General features: G+C 36.1%; 2 protein-coding genes across 2 annotated transcripts; one reads left to right on the top strand and one right to left on the bottom strand.

Moving 5' to 3' along the window:
- The first annotated feature begins 6,820 nt into the window (after positions 1-6,820).
- On the top strand, positions 6,821-10,175 carry LOC132162569 (LOB domain-containing protein 20). The gene is made up of 2 exons (XM_059572821.1): positions 6,821-7,186; positions 9,831-10,175. Exons 1-2 carry the CDS (start codon positions 6,821-6,823, stop codon positions 10,173-10,175), a joined length of 711 nt encoding a protein of 236 aa, XP_059428804.1.
- An 8,138-nt stretch (positions 10,176-18,313) lies between these two features.
- On the bottom strand, positions 18,314-20,705 carry LOC132192276 (histone-lysine N-methyltransferase SUVR3). The gene is made up of 2 exons (XM_059607556.1): positions 19,974-20,705; positions 18,314-18,957 (listed from the first exon to the last, which is right to left on the bottom strand). Exons 1-2 carry the CDS (start codon positions 20,638-20,640, stop codon positions 18,569-18,571), a joined length of 1,056 nt encoding a protein of 351 aa, XP_059463539.1. The 5' UTR covers positions 20,641-20,705; the 3' UTR covers positions 18,314-18,568.
- Between the last annotated feature and the right edge of the window lie 334 nt (positions 20,706-21,039).

Here is a 21,039-nt window from a genome sequence, read left to right as displayed (position 1 = left end):
AAACTATCTAAAACATGTTTTCTTAAAGATGTCTCTGATACCATTTATTGGGATCGTTTGCAAAAATTTCAATTTTTTTTTTCTTTTTACGCAGCGGATTAAAAAATACAATCCCCAAGAACTTTTGCCAACAAGATAAACATGCTTAGATCTAATAACATATAAGTAATATTACTTACATGTAGGGCTGAGCAATTGTTGTTCCAACGAACTTGCAAACTTATGGTATGACTCAATACTCATTCCATGTTTTTTGCATTCTTTGTGTTCTTCACGTTCTTCATGTTCATCGCATTCTTGATGAACTTATGGTTGATCTTCGAAAGGATCTTGATGAAGAATTCCATCTTCTTGGATTTCTCGAAGAACTTCAAGATTCTCCAAGAGTTGAGGATTCAATTCTTCCATCAGATCTTTTTTTCGATGACTGAGAGTGTGGGCTCAAACTGTTTTCTTAAGAGGCTAGAGAAAACTAGAAGCAAAGACCTAGAGAGCAATTATCTCCCTTACCCATGTATTACTTTCAGAAGAGAGAAAACAAATTTTCAATTCTTCTGTAAGTCTAATGTGTTTCCACACTCAATGCATATTCGTACTTTGCTTCTTCTTGGCACCTCTATTTATACCACTGGGATCTCAGGAGAAAACTGATTCTTAACCATGTGGGACTAGGGTTTTGAACACCCTAGTCATAGTAGAATTTGGTCAAGGGGTCAAAAGACCTTCCTTGCCCTTCTACACATACAGGCCATGGGGAAGAGATTACTCTCTCCCCATGCGCCTAGTGTTAGAGTTTGAAACCCTAGCCCACTCCACTTGGTTTAGCACTTGGGCTTGGGTTTCATCCTCAAGCTCAATGTTCCTTAGACTTAACTTTAGCCCTTTGGATTTAATTCCCTTAGGCCCAAAGTTTACTTACTAGCTACAAGAATTAAAAGCAAAAAGCCCAAAGCTTATTTTAATTCTTTAGCATGTAGGAATTAAATCATGAGCCCAATTGCTCTATTTAATTCCCTAAGTCTAATTTCTCAAACTTGGCCATTTAGATTAATAAATCTCTTTGGCCTATGTTTCATAAAATAAAACATCACAAGTAAATACACATAAATATAACTTCAAAAGTTTCCTTTTTATACGCAGCGGATTAAAACGATCCCCAAGACCTTTTGTCATCAAGATAAACATAATTAGATCTTAAACAAACATATAAGTTATAATTACTTATATGTAGATTCAAACTCACCTAGGCACGAGGTCATAGAAGTATCCTTCAATTCTTCTGTCATAGTTGGATTGAGTTATTGAAGTTTCAACATGCTTGCATACTTCATGTATTCATCCAAACTTATCTTGCCTTCATCGCGTTCTTCGTGTTCTTCAAGAACATCTTTATGCTCTTCACTAATTTCATGAACACTTGATCTCACATCAAGAATTTCAAGATTTTCCATCAAAAGGTTTAAATATTTCCTCATAGGATCTTCTATTTGAGGACTAAAGATGAGTGTGAGTGTGGGCTCACAATGTTTTTCTCAAGAACAAGAGAAAAACCGAAGCATAAATTTAGAATCAAAATTGCCCTTATGGTCGTGTATCAACTCTAGAGGGAGAGTGAGGTTGTGTTTTTGTCTCTCACAAAAATCACAAGCTCCAAGCCAAAGGTATAAACTATGCTTTTACTTGCTCCTCTATTTATAGTATTAGGTGTTGTGGAGAAGACAGAGTTCTAATCGGAGTGGAACTGGGATTCAAAATCCCAGCCCTTACCATACCACACAGCCAAGGGAGAAATTGGCTCCCTTTCCCTTGTGTGCCACACTGCCATGGGGAGAATTATTCTCCCCATGAATCTAGACTAGGGCTTCTAGCCCTAGTCCAGTTCCACTTCATTTAAATCACTTGGGCTTGATTTTTATCCTCAAGCCCAATACTCCTTTAAATAACTTTAGCAACTTAGAATTAATTCAATGTAGCCCAAAGTCATTTAACAAGCCCAATGAATTAAAATGACAAGCCCAATGCTTATTTTAATTCATTAGCCTGCATGAATTAAATTATAAGCCCAGTACTTCTATTTAATTCATTTATCCAATTAACCAATAAGATTAAATCTTGGGTTAAATATTAAATACCCCCCCTGGTCTTTCATAACTTTATTTTCCCCCCTTAGGGTTTCATTTTTATTACAGGAGGTCCCTGTGGTTTTGATAATAGACCAAATTAGTCATTTTCTCAGTTGACCGTTAGTTGACTTAACGGAATTCCACGTGGACCAATCAAATGTTGACATGCGGCACCCACTTAATTTAATTTTTTTTTTTTTAAATTAAAAAAAAAATGTATTTTAAAGATAAAAAAATAAAAAGAAAAAAAAATTGGGAGGACGAGCCACCCACTGGCCATTTGGGGTGACTGAAGCCACCTTTGGCCATGGGGGGTGGCCTGGCCACCATCTAGCGAGATGGGGGTGGCTCACCCGGTGAAGATGCTGGGGGTGCCATTCCTGTGGTGGTTGGGGGTGGTTCGGCCACACCTCACCCAGCCAACGGGTGGCGGCCACCGCGGTGCTTTCAAAGGGTGGCAGAAACCACCCCCAATACTGCTGAGGGGTGGTTTAGAGCCACCCATGAACTTTAGGGGTGTAGAAAACTTTACCAACCACCATTGGGGGTGGGTTTAGGCCACCCAGATGGCTACGATACCGCGGGAGTGGTTCCGTACCTAGGCCTATGAAGTGTGCGGCCTGGTACCGATTGGGGTGGTTTTGACCCACTTGAAATGTGAGGGCCACCCCAATTTTTTTTCCTTTTGTTATATATATATATATATATATATGTTTTAATTTAAAAAAAAAATTAAATTAAGTGGGTGTCACGTGTCAACATTTGATTGGTCCACGTGGAATTCCGTTAAGTCAACTAACGGTCAACTGACAGAAGGACTAATTTGGTCTATTATCAAAAGCACAGGCACCTCGTGTGATAAAAAGGAAACCCTAAGGGGGAAAAAAGAAAGTAATGAAACCTTAGGGCGGTATTTAGTATTTAACCCTTAAATCTTTTGACCCATGTTTTGTTAAATAAAACATCCCTGTAAATAAATAAATACTTGAGGAACAATATATTTTTCCAGTCAACTTATATCAATTCAAAGAAGGTTGATGTACAAATTTAATTGTACTCGCAAGCGCACGAGTCGTGTGCACTATAGTGTGTGTGCAAGTGCGAGGTCGATCCATAGGGAATTGTGTTTGTGAAATTTAATTTCTATCTAAATCAATTATATCTTAGTTCCGAATGATTTTGATTTTGAAAATAAACTAACATAAACTAAATAAAATAAAAATAATCAAAAGATAAACGACTAAGGTTTTAGAATTCACCTCACCAAATCAAAGCATACATTCTTATGTTTTCATTCATGCATCCGACAAACAATTAAACCCTATATATGTTCTATTGTTTTTTTATAAACCAATTGAATCATTCGATGAATCCATCTCTATTACAAATCACAACGAATATCCAATTGAGATCAAATCATCCATTGTATCCGTAAATCACAATGGATATAAGTCTCAATCAAATCATTCGATGTATCCGTTGGATGAAACACAACGAATATCCAACATTTTCACGATTTATAAACAACAATCAATCACAATTTTGTCACACAATTGAACTGAAACGAACATACATTACATTAAACGACGGATTTGTACGAACGAAACATAAAAATATAAAACTAATCAATGGTGAGGCTTCATCTTCAACCTTAGTTGAAGAATTAGCCTCTCATGACAAAAGAAATCATAAAGAAACTAAATTACTTCATTAAAATTAAAAACTTACAAAAGAATTCGAGTTCCAAGCTACAAAAACCCAGAAAACACGGAAAGCGACCAAGAACGGCGCCCCCAGCGCGTCTTCGTCTGATCCCCTCAATTGTGAGGCTTAGAGGTCTATTTATAGGGTTTAGGAGAGTCCTAGAAGCCCTAGTAAGCCTAGAAATTTCGGAGATTTAAGTCCAAGCCCAATTAGGTTAAAGAAAACCTAAGCCCAAATCGGAATAGGATTCGCCCAAAATTGCGGTCCTATCTTGCGGCGTGATTTTGGCCTTGTGACGCTCCGAATTGGGAAAGTGATATTTCACAATGAATTGTATAAGTTTGAGTTATCTTTCCAATGCCGCTTGAATCACCTCAATCGGATATCTGAGCTGAAAGTTATGGCCAAAATACCGAGACGTATTCAAAATCCAATTTTGCATCCAATCCGATTTGACTTCAAATTGAGAAATTCCGAATTAATCATTTCCTTTATTTGATTAAACTCTAACCATGATTGGTTAAGCTTAACCATATCTTCTAGATCTTCCCAATTTTCCCTTTAAGCTTGGAATTTTTCCAGAAACGCTTTATTTTCTTCCAAAAGCCTATAAAACAAAGAAAATACAAAAATGAAGTAAAATGGCCTAATTAACCAAAACTAAAGGATTAAAACATGCAAGTTAAGGGCTGAAAATATGAATATTCTAGCACTTATCAAAGGTCCTAAGGTAAAATATCATTAGCTTAATAGGCATGTGAATATATCTCTCAAGATCATATTACACAACACTATTTAATCACAATTAATTTCACTAAAGAATTGCGACTACTCTCTAATGATTATTTTTTATTTAATCAATCAATCATTATGATGTGCTTATTACATTTTTACGTTTCCATGAAATCATTTTTTAGTTGAACCAAAGTCTTACTAATTGTCACTTTGTTCACCACCTCTTTTACTTTAGTCACTGATTTAAATTCATGATTATCCCTATGTACTTCTGTGAGATTAAATCTCACCTCGTACATATACAAGTTTTCAATGTAACTACTGAAAACACTTGGGCCTAAGCTTTTAAGATTATCTTTCCCATTAAATCTAAAACAAGGAGAATATTCCTTATCTCTTTGTTTACTGACAAAAGATTCGGATTCCTTTTTAAAGTTCATGTTCCCACAATATTAGATATGATTACCCAATGTATTGAGCTTTATTGACCGCAATAGGAGTTCACTTACTTCTCAGGATTTAGAATAAAATGTTTAAGACATCGTGCACGTAAATCAATTGTTATAACAGTATTTTACAATTGATGACTCACGTGGTCCAGTTCAGTGTATGATATAACCTTGCCTATATCCCAACATATTAACCTGAAGTCTCAATGCTTCTCATAACGAAGATAAGTCTCTTGAGGTTTAACATGTTATAGTTTAGATGGAATTCCCAATTCCATTTACAACTATTAACAATAAGCTTTATAAGTTGCAAGGTTCTTTTGAGTATGATCTTCTGTGATACACACACTATCACTCACATACAATACATCTTAGGTATATTACATGCATATATTCGGATAATACGTAATCCATATATATACCATATAAGAATATATGTATATGTCTTTTGTTCTATTCCAAAAACTTTTATCAACCAATTGGAGTTTTAAATACAATTCCCAACAATTTTTTAGAGTATCGTTTTTTGGGAAGAGCTAACTTAGGTTTGCTCTTAAAAAGTTCACGTAATTTTTTTGGAGGCTTGGTAATATATATGGAGGACGAGGGGCTTGAGGACCGGGCCATGGGCCCCTCATCCCTCTTGGCTACGTCATTAGTTATTATGTAACTACTTTTATTTTTAAGAAATCTTTCATTATCTTCATTGGCCAATTAAGGTTTGTATATGTGTTCCAATGGGCTTGTTACACGTGTAGTACAAAACATGAAATCTAATCCAGTAGTTTTTGTTGTGTTTTAAACTGAGATTTGTATTCCTATTTGATTAGTCATGTTTTATTTGGATAAGAGAAAAAGGAAGTTGGAAAGGACGTGCGTATGCTTCTTGTCATGCTATCAAACCCATGCACGTCTCTCCTTCACATACACTACATCCCACCCACACACACACACGCCAACCGTAGCACACATCTTGCGCCCTCCCAAGAAGACAACATCTTCTTCAACTTTCATACATTTTTTTATTTACAGTTTATATATATATATATATCTCTGTGTGTGTGTGTGTGTGTGTGTGAGTGAGTAATGGCTAAACGCCGATATTATATGCATCTCTTTTGTCCTCTCAAAACTGACATGACTTTTAAATTTACTATTAATTTAAATGCTTATTTTAAAAGTCACGTCAATTAATTTAAAAAAACACAAGGGTGTAATGCTAAACATTCTTATTGTATTTTTTTTGTGTCTCATTAAAATTGGTGTGACTTTTAAAATTACTATTGGATCAAAATTTAATAGTAATAATTTATTACAAATTTAATGGTAATTCTAAAAGCCAACTCAAATTTATAGGAACCCAGAAGGGGATGTTTAGGCCTTGTTTGGCAAAGGCCAAAAAAATTCCACTTTTTTTTTTCCAATTCCCTAACATTCTTACTTTTAATATCACTTCAATTACTTTTTACTACTCAATTAAAAAAAAAAAAAAAAAAAAAGGTTCCCCAAAACCATATAAAAGACTGAGAAACAAACACCAATATTATAATCATTAGCCTTAACTGTCACTCCCTTTGCTCGTGCACCTCACACCAGACTCTTCCCATTTCACTCATTCTCCCTCTTTACCAACCATAACGTCTCTCTCTTTCTCTCTCCCTCTCTCTCTCAAAAAGAAAAAGCTTACCACATTCACCTTGCAACCCTTTCACGAGACTAACGTGCACTTCTCCATTTCTCATATAACCACCAATCCCACCACCTTCCTTTTTTCCTCAATCTAACCCAACAACACCCTTTTCTTTTCCCATGGCCGAGCCACTAGCCGATGGAGCATCCGGAACCCGACGGAAGGCCGTTGGAAAGCGTGCTACCGCACCTGCAGAGGTAGATCCGGTGGTGGCGCCGCCGGCTCCGTGTGGGGCATGCAAGTTCTTGAGGAGGAAGTGCATCAGTGGGTGTATATTCGCACCCCACTTCGGCTCCGACCAAGGTGCAGCTCGGTTTGCAGCCGTGCACAAGGTGTTTGGTGCAAGTAACGTGTCGAAGCTCTTGTTGCATATACCGGTTAACCGGAGACACGATGCTGTCGTTACAATATCGTATGAAGCTCAGGCGAGGTTGTCGGATCCTGTCTATGGTTGCGTGTCCACCATACTCGCTTTACAACAACAGGTTCGATATTCTTTTTCTTCTTTTTTTAGCAGCGATGAAGAAATTTTTTGTATGTTTATTAACAATGATTGCTTTTTATCTTATATTAATATTTTCTTCACAAAATAATTTTTTAATGATTAACAAAAAAATTAGGGAATAAAAATTTCATTTTTAAGGAATTATAGGAATATTTTAAAGAAATAATGGAGAATGATTTTGAGGCTCAGTAGTTTGGGCACTGGTTATGCAAAAAGGTTGATACTGATTGCCTGGCAACCTTAAATGTTTTTTTTTTTTTAATCTTTTTCTTTTTCTTTTTCTTTTTCTTAATTTCATGGCTAAACCTTCTAACATCATTTTCATTAGACCAATTAGAGCCTTCATGACTATTTAATCATTAGAATAACTTCAATTAGGTCGTGGTGTAAATCTAGTGTTTTGCACCTTTCAATAAGAGACAAACACTTCAGCTTGAAACACCAAAAACTAATATAAACTTTCACATGAAATAATTTTCATTCTCTTGACAAAATACATCATAGACAAAGTATCAATTGACAAAACCATTGACAAAACTAGAGGAATCGCCATCTTAATTGGTTTTGGAGACTCTAGTGTCAGGGACTCAAAGGTGAATAGTGGGCGTTGGATTAGAATGAATGAAAAAGCTCATATGATTGATTTGAATTAAAGATATAGTATTTTCTCTATTATATTTGGTGTATTAAATTTCTATTGATGACTGTAAAATAGGGTTTTACATCGCATCCTAATAGAAGAAAGTCTCTTTACACCCATGCATCCATTGTATATTAACAAAAAGTGAAATATTGTTTAGTAGATTGGCAGACAACTATCATACGACTAGCATACGACTGAGATGATATCACTACAAAAAACCAATTTTTTGCTGACATAAGTTTTCTGACATGTCAGGTGGTCTGACACGTCAGAAAATCCTCATGACGGGGCATTTTTGACGTGTTTCAGCATTAAAATTATGGGTGTCAGAAACGAAAAATTTTTGACGTGTTAAATTTAACACATCCAAATTTTCTGACGTGTCAAAATTGACTCGTCAATAATTTAAAATTATTAAAAAATAATAATTTTTATTTTTAAAAATTTTTCTGGATTTTTTTTTTCAATTAAAAATTTTATTAATTTAAATTATTTTTCAATTAAAATAATATATATATTTGTAATTATTTTCACCACCGTGTTTCTCCCCCAGCTCTCTCCCTCTCGTCTTTTCTCCATTTTCTCTTCTTTTCTCTATTTTTGTTACTCCCTCATGGCCAGCTCTCCCCCAGCTCTCTCCCTCTCTTCTTTTCTTCATTTTCTCTTCTTTTCTCCATTTTCGTTACTCTCCCCATCTCTCTTCCTCTTTTCTTTTCTCTATTTTCTCACTCTCTCTCTCTCTCTCTTCTTTCCTCCATGTTCAAAAACCCAAACCCAAAAAATCAAAAACCCAAATCAAAAAATCAATTTGAAAAATCAAAAACCCAAACATCAAACCTAAAAAATCTTCAAAAACCCAAAAAATCTTCTTTTCTTCTATTCTTCTTCTTCTTCTCTTCTCCATTTTTTTTTTTTCTTCTACTTCTCTTCTTCTTCTCTTCTCCTTTTCTTTTACTTCTTCTTCTTCTTCTTCTTCTTCTTCTGCTTTTTTTCTAGCTCTGCTGCCATGTAGAGAGATTGAGAGAGAAGAGCTTTTGCTACCTGTAGAAAGAAGAGGGAGATTGAGAGAGGGAAAGAAGATCCGGAATTAAATAATAAAAGAGAGAAAGAAGAGGGAAAATTAAAGTTGAATATCCCACTATTTTTTTTTTCCTGACATGCTTGTTTTAACATGTCAGAAATATATAATATATATTTAAATTATATATATATTATTTTTATATATAATATAAATAAACTACCTGATATAAAAAAAATAATAATAAATATTGAATTGCTAGTTTTAGCACGTTTGAAATTTCTAACGTGCTAAAACCCATCATATATATATATATATATATATATACCTGATATTAAAAAAAAAAAAGAAATAATGACGTGCTAAATTAGCACGTCAGAAATATATATAATATATATTATATTTATATATATATAATATAAATAAACCTATTATTAAAAAACAAATTTAAGAAATATTGATGTATCAAAATGACACGTCAATAAATTTCGACGTGTCTAATTTTAGCACGTCAATAAATATTTAAATATTAAATTTTAAAAAAAATAAATTGAATTTAAATTTCATGATATGTCAAATATTGACACTTCAGGAAATCCTGACGTGTTGAATGTAACACGTCAATAAATATTGACGTGTCATATTCAACACGTCAAAAAAAAAAAATTGTTGACGTGCCACTTTTGGCACGTCAATGATTACTGATGTGGCAAAATTTGGTTACTGTTTGCCACGTCAGTAACCATCTTGTTTTTTGTAGTGTATAGCAGGGATAATTACACTTTGAACCATTCTCTTTACAAGCTCTTGCTAATCTAAAGACTAATTTTTATAACCATGTCATCCCAGTTGTATGACAATTGTATAGCAATATATTAAATAGTATTACCCTAATCCAAATTGTGTCATGAAATCCACTCAAGATTTTCTTAGTACTGAGAAAAACTACTAGTAAATCTTCAGGTGGCATCTCTGCAAGGCGAGCTAGGAATGGTGCAAACTCAGCTTATAAATAGCAGGTTTGCATACACAAATATCATTCAGAACTCACAGCAGCAGCAACAACAACAGCATCAAAACATTGCAGTGCTACAGCCTGCTTTCTCCAACAACTCTTCTGCTTCCAATAACCTCATCAGCATGAGTGCTTTCACCCAAGATTTTGACCTTGCAGGGGACGCTGCACCATCCTCCCATAGCATAGAGCCTCTACAGCTTTCACGACCATCCCTACAGGATGAGGATGAAGATGAGGAAGAGAGTCGGATTCCACCTATATTTGCCAATAAGATTCTTCATCGGAGTTGACTTTCACATTCGTCTTTTTGCTTATCACCTTGCACACATGCACTTTTGCGCGCCAACAATTACATGTTATTCCGGCGCCATGATAGCTAATTAGTGTTGCTACTTAGAATCGTCACATATTTCACCCCAAAAAAAAAAAAAATGGTTCTTTCCCATCGCATAATAATGCATATGTGGTATGTAATAATAATAATAATAATAATAATAATAATAATATTAATATTAATAATGCATATGTGGTAAGAAATTCCATAATATATTAAAGTGTAGTTTATATGCCACATGTATTTATAAAAGTAAAATATAATAGAGAGAAGTGATTTACTCTCTCATGTTGATGATCTGTTCTATATATAGTATGCTAACTAACAATGATACGTAAGAGTTACATATAGTTACAATTTTTTACAAACACTAAATACATTCTAGAAGTTTAAGGGATCATGAGATCATCTATTATGATTAGAAGAGTTGTGGAATATTATCTAGAGTAGATGTGTTATTCATAGATGGATGATGTTGATCACTAGCAATAACAGGAATAGAGTATGCAACAGAATAGGACTCTTGGGAAGATTAAATCACTTGGGAGTCTTGATCATTATCGGTTGTAGCAGATTTCATAACAGACCCCATCAAACTCATGGGAGGATGAAAAATCATGAGTTTGTCACGTAGTTCCAGAAACAGAGAGGGAAAAAAGCCTTTTGTGAAGATATTAGCACATTGATCAATGGTGGAAATTAACTGAGTCACAATATCCTTGTGCAAAACATTTTCTCTAATGAAGTGATAATCTACAGATATATGATTTGTTCGATCATCATAGATAGCATTTGATGCCAAGGCAATGGCTCAAAGACTGTCACACCATAGCTTCGGTGAAGAGAAAAGAGAGACTTGCAATTCTTTGACAAGCATGTGCAACCAATATACCTCGGCAATGGTAATGGCCATGGACTTGTACTCAGCCTTTGTGCTTGAACGAGATATAGTTAATTGTCTTTTGGATTGCTTGTATAATGCCCCGGGTAATTACTAAGCTGTGATTAGCTTAGTCAAAGGATTAGCAATGGTTCTTGGTTTATTAGGAGCCGTTTTGGAGAAGTTTTAAGGGTTTTTCAACACTCACCGAATGTTCGCCAGAAAGACCACTGAATAATCAAGACCAAAACCAAGAAACTGCTGGGTAAATAGTACACCAAACTTTTGTTGACCAAACTTTGACATGCTGGATAATGACCGAACGTACGCCTGCAACTTTGAAACACTGTACACACAGTACACCGAATGTTTGGCCATGGACCACCGAACGTTTGGCCATGGACCACCGAACGTTCGTTGCACTGTAAACTGTCACAATAGGACCCTTAGCTTTTATAAACCTATAAATACCCCCTCCCACGCCCTTCTAAACACCATTCTGCCTTTTAAGACCTTGAGAAATTCTGCTTGAGTGATTGGTGAGTTTGAGAGAAGGATGAGAGCTTTTCTTGGAGGTTTTGCTCAAGATAGGTAACCTTCTTGTCATAACTTGTGTTTTACTTAGTTAATATTATGTTTAGACAGTATTTCATAAGCTTGGTTGTATTTTTTGAGGTTATATTGTTATTCTAGGTTTTAATCTTGATTCTAGCATGATTTAGCATTTTGTTATCGTTTAGCATATTTATTTTCTATAGTGATGTTATTTTAAGCTAGAGTACGTTAGAAACCCTTTTGTAGCCTTAGAAACCTGTTTGGTCAAGAATGAGATTTTTGCCTTGAACATTCTGGCCAAACGTTTGACCTCGGGCCCAAATGTTTGCCTAATTTGGCTGAACGTTCGTTGACCACACAGAACCTCTATTTTTTAAGTTTTAGGCCTAGGGTTCATTTTAGCTCGAACATAGAACTGATAATAGGCATTTGCACAGATTTGAGGATTGTGGGCCAATTGGAGGAGTTTTTGGAGGAAGAATACGACCCAGGTCAATACAAACTCACATAATACTTGCCGTTATTTTTTTCGCATTGCACGATTATTTTGTGTACCAAACATGCATTTTTACAACTCTCATGAAACACATTTTGATATACTATGAACTCTGCTTTTGTGAAAATATGTTGCTTAAACAAGATAATGAACATTATGAGATTTGTAAGTGGATGGATGTATAAGACAGATAAGATTAATTGCATCGTATGACATAGTACACCGGTACGTGTGGGGTAACGATCATGGGCTTACTATACATATTAACTATATGATCAAAAGTGAAGGTGTGTTATATGGGCCTTGAATCCAATGGTTGTTTCATGACTGACGCAGTCATAATTGGTGGGTCACTATAGAACGTATATCATTAGTAACGTGGGCCACCCGAGGTTGGACTCGGTCGTACTACTAGCGTTATGAACGGTGGCGTATAATGGTTGAGGCACCAACATTGTATTATAGGTCCCTCGAGACAGTGTCATCCCTTCTGAAAAGATGTAATATCTCGGGTAGACCATACAATTTGAACTATAACTTGATTCTCATAATTACAGCATATATTATAGTTATATTACATCCACGAATAGCTGTCATGTCACAATGTCGCATAAATTTATCAACAATTGAGTTCATCATTCCAATGGCATAAGCATCACGTGCATTTTTACTCACTAAGTCTTTAGACTTACTCTTGTATTTTTTTTTTCCCTCCATTATGAAAACCTATGCTGTCATAGTTGGTCTAGTAGATGATGGATTCGAAGAACCAATTAGTGATGGTAAAGGACTTGATTCAAGTCATTTTTGAGAATCTAGACCCTATGTGGTTCAAATTCATGTGGGATGCTAGAGGAACTACTCGTCAGGAGTTAATCGAGATTGTGATTAGGTTATCTTTAGTTTAGCTTAGGCGTTGATGCTATTTTAGAACAATCACTAGTAGTCTGTATTTTATTTTGATGATTGGTCTCTGACCGATATATTTGGAGATCCAGTTATGTTATGATACTTTATGTTTACTCCGGTTATTGTTATTATGGTTTAAACTATTGCTATCTCTATCCCTTAGTTGAAAGTCTTCCGCTGTAATCTCTCTTAGGAAAGTATGAGATTCTTGGGTCTTGTTCTGAGAGGAATAAGGTTGGGGAGGCGAACCATAGAGTCAACTAACAATTAATTGATTTCCAAGTGGCGTTATTGTTGGTATGCGAGCCTTTTGCTCATCAACTGACTTTTCAACAAGAGCCAGTTCATCAACAAGGGACTTGGCTTCTTGTAGATACTCAAAGCAAGTCTTAGTTCCTTTATGAAGAGTTTGCAATTGGTGCCATTGACTGATGTGTGTCCGAGAAGGGCATGCAAAATTGGCAGGCAATTCAATCCACACCTAATGGAAAGTATTCAAGCCGTAGATTGTTAATAGCATTTTCTCATAGAGACAAGTGATATGCCAGCTGAGAATATACTGGTCTTTTCCTTCCCATAGAACAAACTCGGGATTGATGACAACATCCCCTTTATCGGTTTTTGGAAGGAACTTTGGTGGGCATGATTCTAAGCCATCAACAATACTCATAAGACCATGTGATTGAAGAATGCGACGAATTTGAAGGTCCTAGGCTAGGTAGTTGCATTCACCCAATTTGTTAGGCGTAAAGCTAGTTAGGTTGGGGATGGAAATAGAATTTGCGGAAGCATTGCTAGAAAAGGCCATTAAGTTGACGATGTGAACCTTTATGGCTCTAATACCGAGCAAATATAATAGAGAAAAGTGATTTGGCCAAAATAATCTCTCTTGTTGATGCTCTATTTTATATATATAGTAAACTAACTTACAATAATACGTAAGAGTTACATAGTTACAATTACTTAAAAACACTAAATACATTCTAGAAATTTATGGGATCATGAGATCATCTTTTATGATTAGAAGGGTTGTCATCTACTGTGATTAGAAGAGTTGTAAAATATATCTAGAGTAGATGGATGATGTTGATCACTAGCAATAACAAGAACAGAGTATGTAGTAGAATAGGACTCCTGTGAATATTGAATCACTTGGAAGTCTTGATCATTATCGGTTGTAGCAGATTCCATAACAATAAATTATGGTTTAAATTAAACACAATTACTGGTGTTCGCTAATGTAACGCCCCAGTGAAATCAATTAACTGGTACTTGATTCCATAGTTCACCTCCCAGCCTTATTATTCATAGAACAAGATTTAGAGATTTTATCCTCTCCAAAGAGAGACTGCAGTGGAAGAATTTCACTAAGGGACATAGATAGCAATAATTTAAAACCACAATCATAATAACCAGAGTGAAACTAATAAAATCATAACATAGATCTCCAAATTTATCGGTCAGAGACCGGTCATCAAAATATAATACTATGTTTAACTAGATAAAGCATAAAGATGATCTCGAGCATCTCTAGACAAATAGATCCGTCAGCATCTCACATCAACTTGAGCCATACAGGGTTCAAGTCCTCAAAAATGATCCTAAGCAAATTCTTCATAATGACTAACTGCCTCCTCGGATCCATCCTCAGCTAAGCTAGCTAAACAACGCAGTTATACACAAGGGTAATTCTGACAACTTAGTGAGTAAAAATGAACATGATATACATGTCATTTGAATGATGAACACAGTTATGAAACCACATGCAAAAATTATGAGGTGACAATTTCTCATGAATGCAATATATATATATGCTGTAATTATGAGGATCAAGTCATAGTTCCAACTGTATGATCTACCCGAGTTATTATCCATTCTCAGGAAAGTTGGCGCTGTCCTAAAGGACTTGTAATACAATGCTGGTACCCCGACCATTGTACTCTATCGTCCATAACAATAGCAGCCTAACCAAGTCTAACATCGGGTGGCCCACGCTACTCATGATGTATATCTTGTAGTGATCCGCCAATCAGACATAGCTGCCTTGGTCTCGAAACAATCATTGGATCCTAGGCTTATATAACAACAAACACATATTTGAACATAGAGTTTACATGTATAATAAGCCCATGACCGTTATCCCGCACGTACCAGTATACCATGTCATACAACGCAATTAGTTTTATCTGTATTTTACATACATGCTCTTACAATTCTCACCATGTTCATTATCTTGCTTAAGCAACACACGTTTTCACAACATAGAGTTTATAGTAGATCAAAATGTATTTCATGAGAGTTGCAAATATACATGTTTTAGTACACATAAAATAATTTTGCAATGCAGGAAAAATAGCAACAAGTGTTCATGAGAGTTTGAACTCACATGTGTCGTAAGGCTCCTCCAAATACTCCTTCGGGTGTCCCACAATCTCAAAATCTGTGAAAAAACCTATCATTAGTCCTAAATTTGGGCTAAAACAAGTCCTAGACCTAAAAATGTTCAAAATAGGGTTCTTGCCTGACCATCGAACGTTCGTCCTAACCTCAAACGTTCATCCTCGATCTCGAACGTTCGGCCAAAGAGGTGCGAACATTAGCTTCTGGGCAAAAAACTCATTTCGAACCAAACAGCCTCCTAATCATTTATGAGCAAGTTCTAAGGTTACAACAAGGTTCCTAATATGCTCCTAGCCCAAAGTAACATCTCCATGCTGAATAAATTATGTTCAACAAGAATGAAATGATAACCCATGCTTAAACCAAGATTAAAATCTAAAACAACATAAGCTCAAAACTAGCAACCAAACTATGGAAAATACTTAATCAGCATAATAACTAGGTAAATAACAAGTTAGAAAGGTTACCTCTGTAGAACAAGAATCTCCAAGAAACATTTTCTTACAACTCAAGAAGGGTTTTTCTAGGGCTCAGAGGGCAGAAAGAAGCTTAGAAGGGCGTGGAAGAGGGTATTTATATGGTTGGAAAAGTTGAGGACGCTACTATAATAGTCTGCAAGATAGTGAACGTTTAGTGGTCCTGGGTCGAACCGTTCCGTGTACTATTTGTACAGTGGTTCTAGAGTTGTAGGACAAACGCTTGGTCATTACCAAGTGGATCAAATTTTAGTCAACAAACATTTGGTGGTCTCCCGCGAATGTTCAGTGTACTATTACCCAACGGGTCTAGGGTTGTAGAGCAAACGTTCGATGGTCCCCCCTACGAATGTTTGGTTGGTACCCAAAATCCAAAAATCTTTCTTCCAGCGAACCCAAATGAATCAAAAAATCTTGTTAACCCTCAAACTAAGCTAAACACAGCTTAGTAATTTCCCGAGGCACTATAGCTAATTTATTCCTGCTAGTACCTAAAATATCCCGACTCCGATCCTACTTGACAGGCTCCTTTTTAAAAATGTATCTTGATTTTCCTTCATTTGCATGTATGGATTGAGTCTTCTACTAATCCTGTAAAAGAGGAAGAGAGGTGATTAGAAGGCCACCAATTCTTTGACCAGAGGCACTCTGATGCCCAAGTCAGCGTTTCTGAGCTATGTCTCAAATAAAGAGCCATTTTTTATGTACGGGGTGAGTAATCATTACCTGGAGAATGAGGGAGAGGGGATCTTATAGGTTCTCTTGGGCCTTTCCTGGGCCCTTGTTGTTGTTGGGTAGTTATAATGGGTTTTATGTTTGACTGGGTCTCAGTGATTCTTGACCCAACAATTCCAAATAAGTAATTGTTTGTAGAATCAAATTCGAAATTGATTTTTAATTGATTTTTCTTTTTTTAATGAGAGGAATAATTAAATAAAAGTTTTAATTGAGGTACCTATCCTATAAATAACACTAGCCTTGTCCCGAGACTTTGTCCTCCACTTAAGGATGGGTTTGAACTTGGGCCATGTCAATCGAAGAACCCAAGCTACCAATGGGCTCTAGCCTAAGACTCCCACTTCTTTTCTTTTTTTTTCTCGACCCAACCTCAAAGACTTAGGTTTAAGGGTGTCAGATATAACCTCCAAGCCTAGGCCCATGTTCGGCCTCAATTCTCTATTCTCCGCAAGATCAACTGTATGCCTAACCCGAGAAAAATAGATAATCAAAGACAAAACTTCTTAGTGACTTGAGAGAAGACTTGAAGGTCTTATAATCCGTGAGGCTACACATGATTTCATTAGAGGACCAAGTAGGTGATCTTACCTTTGTTGTTTAATTAAAATAACTTTGTTCTTCAAATGTTCTTCATACAATTCGATCTTTGATTAAGAATTTTTTTTTTTTTTTTACTGCTCATATATGGTGTAAGCAATAATCCCAACAGTTTCCATATCATACTGCTTCTCACATAAAGTGGCACGCTCATGAGCACACAAAAAATTGGGTAGGCATTCGGCCGATGGTGAAGCCTAGAAGTCATTTGATGCACGGTACCCAGATTTTACCTCTAAACCACACAATATCAAGCTTGGCTTAGCGTCATATGGATTTATCATTTTAGTAACATGAGCAATACTTACAATTTGCCTCATTGGATGTACATGAAATGACTGTATTTTATGTTATCCTTGATTATTTCAGCCTAAGTTCACCAAGAATAAAGATAAATGTCTATATACAGCCCCTAATATTATAATTGAATTAATTATGGAATGTCAGAGTACCCACTTTTGATGTATCATTGAAAAAGAAGTTTAGGATGTAATTTTCCGGTATATGGTAATTTGTCTAGGTGGAGTATGAAAGGTAAAAATGCATGTCCTTATGGTATGAATTCAACATGATCTAACTAGTTAACTTATGTGAAAAAAATATTGTTATATGGGCATAGGAGATGGACCAGATGGTTGCCTATGGATCATAGGTTGAGAAAGATTAAGAAATCCTTTGATGGTATGCACAAAACGGATCCATGGCCTATTGTGTGAGATGGAGTTGAGATAATTACACATATACAGGGAGGTCAGCTTGTTGCTGGCCAATTTGCAGGCAAAAAGTCGAGTGTCTGTAGCTCGGGTGTCAGGAAGCAAGTGATTTAAAAGAAGCGAAATACTTTCTTTACGTTGTTCTACTGAAAAGATAACCTGCCAGCGTCACAACCATGATATGATGTACATAAAAAAAAAATGTTGTCAATAATATTATTGACACGTTCTTAGAAATGAAAGGAAAAACGAAAGACAACCTCTAAGCTCATTCTCAACTACGAAAATTGAAATTGAGATGTCAAATTTCATCTATCTATTGACCGCATATCAAAACAAGACATATTTGCCTGCAGTGGAATTTCCAACTGTGTAAATTCAAGCGAAGGACTCTGGCATATAGTCCCGTCATGAACAAAACAACCTTCAAAGTCGAGCAGTAAATCCATACATATGAAATTTTTGCCTTATATTTCTTTTGCAAAAAAAAAAATGGCCCACCAATAAAAATTTCCAAAATAAACAGTAAAGATATTGTCAAAATTAAGTGTTCCAAAGCAATGAATCATTGGGAGACCTCTAGGACTAAGTATGCTCGGAAGGCAATGTTCCAAAGCAACAAGAGCTACCACAAAAGCACTGCAAACCATTAGACCTTAGCCTGGTTTCACCATAGCTAAAACTAAGCTCCTCATTTTCTTTTATGTCTCTTGAAGAAAAGAAGCAAATGCGAGGCAGCAAAGCTCCTGTGCTTCTCACCAGTTTCGTCGATAAGTTACCACCATCGCATGAATGGTTGATAAACCGCGCAACATTTCCTATTCTTGTGGCATCGATATTCATTCTTATGCATGCTTTCCCAGATGGGAGATGCTCTCTCAAAACCAAAAGAGCAGAAGAAAAATGGGCACCTGATAAACGTTCATCATACATTTGTTGCCGCCTTGTTGCCTCTTTGGTTGTCAAAAGTTCACCTTTTGCAAGCAAATTGAACAAAGTTTCAATACAAATGCTTACACAAGCAAACACACAATCTGAGAATTTAACAGAGATGCATGCCATCAAAACACTGATGAAATTCGAGAACCACTGCGGCTATAATTCCACTGAATTTTTATTTTTATTTTTTTTTTTTATTAAAAAAAAAAAAAAAGAAGAAGAAGCTAAAAATCAACATCTCAAAGTTTGCTAAATATTTTTCCTTTCGTTCAAAGTATCAAGGATGTTGCATAAAGCAAACATTATTTTGTCACCCGCCACACTTTCTTTGTTGAACAAGTCTCATACATATACCATGTTTTTCATTTCTTAATCTACATACCATGTTTTTCATTTCTTAATCTCCCACTGTCAAGGGTTTTGTAATCATAACCTCGAATTATCAAAATTTGCAATGTCGGTATCACATATTTTCACCTCTATTGTTAGGATTTCGCATTAAATCAAACAACTAACATAATTTATAAAAATAAAATTTTCCATTTAGATTTTTGTTTAAAAAAGGAAATGGCTTGGTTGTTGATCATCAAATTTTTAAAAAAGAATTTTAAACGGATCTTCTAGGCATTTTGGCAACCTTCCTTATGACTATTAAATCCTAACGGAGGGATAAAATTAAAAGGGACTCAAACTTGAACACCCGACATTACAAATTTTGATCATATGAAATTATGATTGCAAAACCCTTAACAGTTAGAATTCAAGGGTAAGTGAAGTTTCTTATATAAAAATACCAGGATTATGCAAGCATACATACCCATTGGGATTCACTCATGTACCTTTCTCAATCAAAATTAACCACTAATCGCACACAATTTAATCACAGCATTCCTAAATATCCAGTTGATAAAGTTTCATATCCTCTAATGACAATAATAACAATGAATCCCATACAATCAAACAGACAATACAAAAAACCTCAAATTCTAAAACAAAATCATACTGTTTCGAAAAGAACCCATAATCAGCTGCAGGTTGGAAGAAAAAGTACCTGCATACTCGCACACAAATTGGCCTTTACCAATGAACTGGTCTGCAAACAAACCCCAGCCTTTCCTGCTATCCCTCACAATCTTCAGCCGCAACGAAACCCCTCTCTGAGTCAACCGCTTCCCACACTCCAACCCGCACCCACAACTCGGTCCGCACTCGCTCGCCACATCCGAACCATTCAACCCAATACACGGACACCGATCATCGTCCTCACACCTCTGGCAATCACACCCAGATAAAATCTCACCCAACTCGTCCACCAAACTCACCGGTTCTACGCAGAGCCGACTCACCGAGTTGGGTCTCGCGCTGGAGCCGCCCGAGCCCCAAGATTGGCGTCGGAATTGCGAGGCAAAAGAGGGGAGAATTTGTGAAGGGGTGTAGATGAAGTAGGCGTAGAGGCGATCGTCGGCGGTGTTGTGGAATGGGATGGGGAGGTTCTCGGAGGATCCGGAAGCGTCGGAGGATCGGCGGTGAGTTATGGATTTGGAGATCTGGTTGAGGGATTTGGAGGTTAGAGAAACAGTGGCCAGTTCTTGTGGTGTTAGCCACGGGAGGATTAGCTCCAGGCATTGGAGGAAAGCTGTGGAGGGGTTAAGCTCTTCTACTTCTTCTTGCTGTCCTTCATTGTTTTGGCAGCTTTTTTTAGTTGCTGGTTGCCTCATGAAGATTCCTCAGAGGAGGGCTCTCACTCTCAGTATAAGAGTTTGTTGGCGAAGCAAAAGTAGCCTGTACTAATGGTGATTTTTTTTTATACAAATATCCAAGAATATATAAATAAATAATTGAGAAATGAATCTCAAAATCAACTCAAATCAAGTTCTTTCTTTCTGGTAATGTTCAATACAAATATCCAAGAATATACAACTAGTCCTCTTGTGCGGACATGTCAAAAAAAAGATATATATATATATATATAAGTAGCGATTTTCTGTTAACGTTCTTTTTAATGAAAATCGTATATTTCGTTCCCTGGCCTAGTGTGGGTTTGGTGATGAATTTTCACTTGTTTTAATTATTTGGGGAAACTTCACTTACCCCCCTATACTTTCGCGTTTTTTGCA

The sequence above is a fragment of the Corylus avellana genome, chromosome ca9 (assembly GCF_901000735.1).
Source record: "Corylus avellana chromosome ca9, CavTom2PMs-1.0".
Taxonomy (NCBI): Eukaryota; Viridiplantae; Streptophyta; class Magnoliopsida; order Fagales; family Betulaceae; genus Corylus; species Corylus avellana.
Note: the sequence above shows the minus strand (reverse complement) of the source record. Positions and strands in the feature narration are given on the sequence as shown.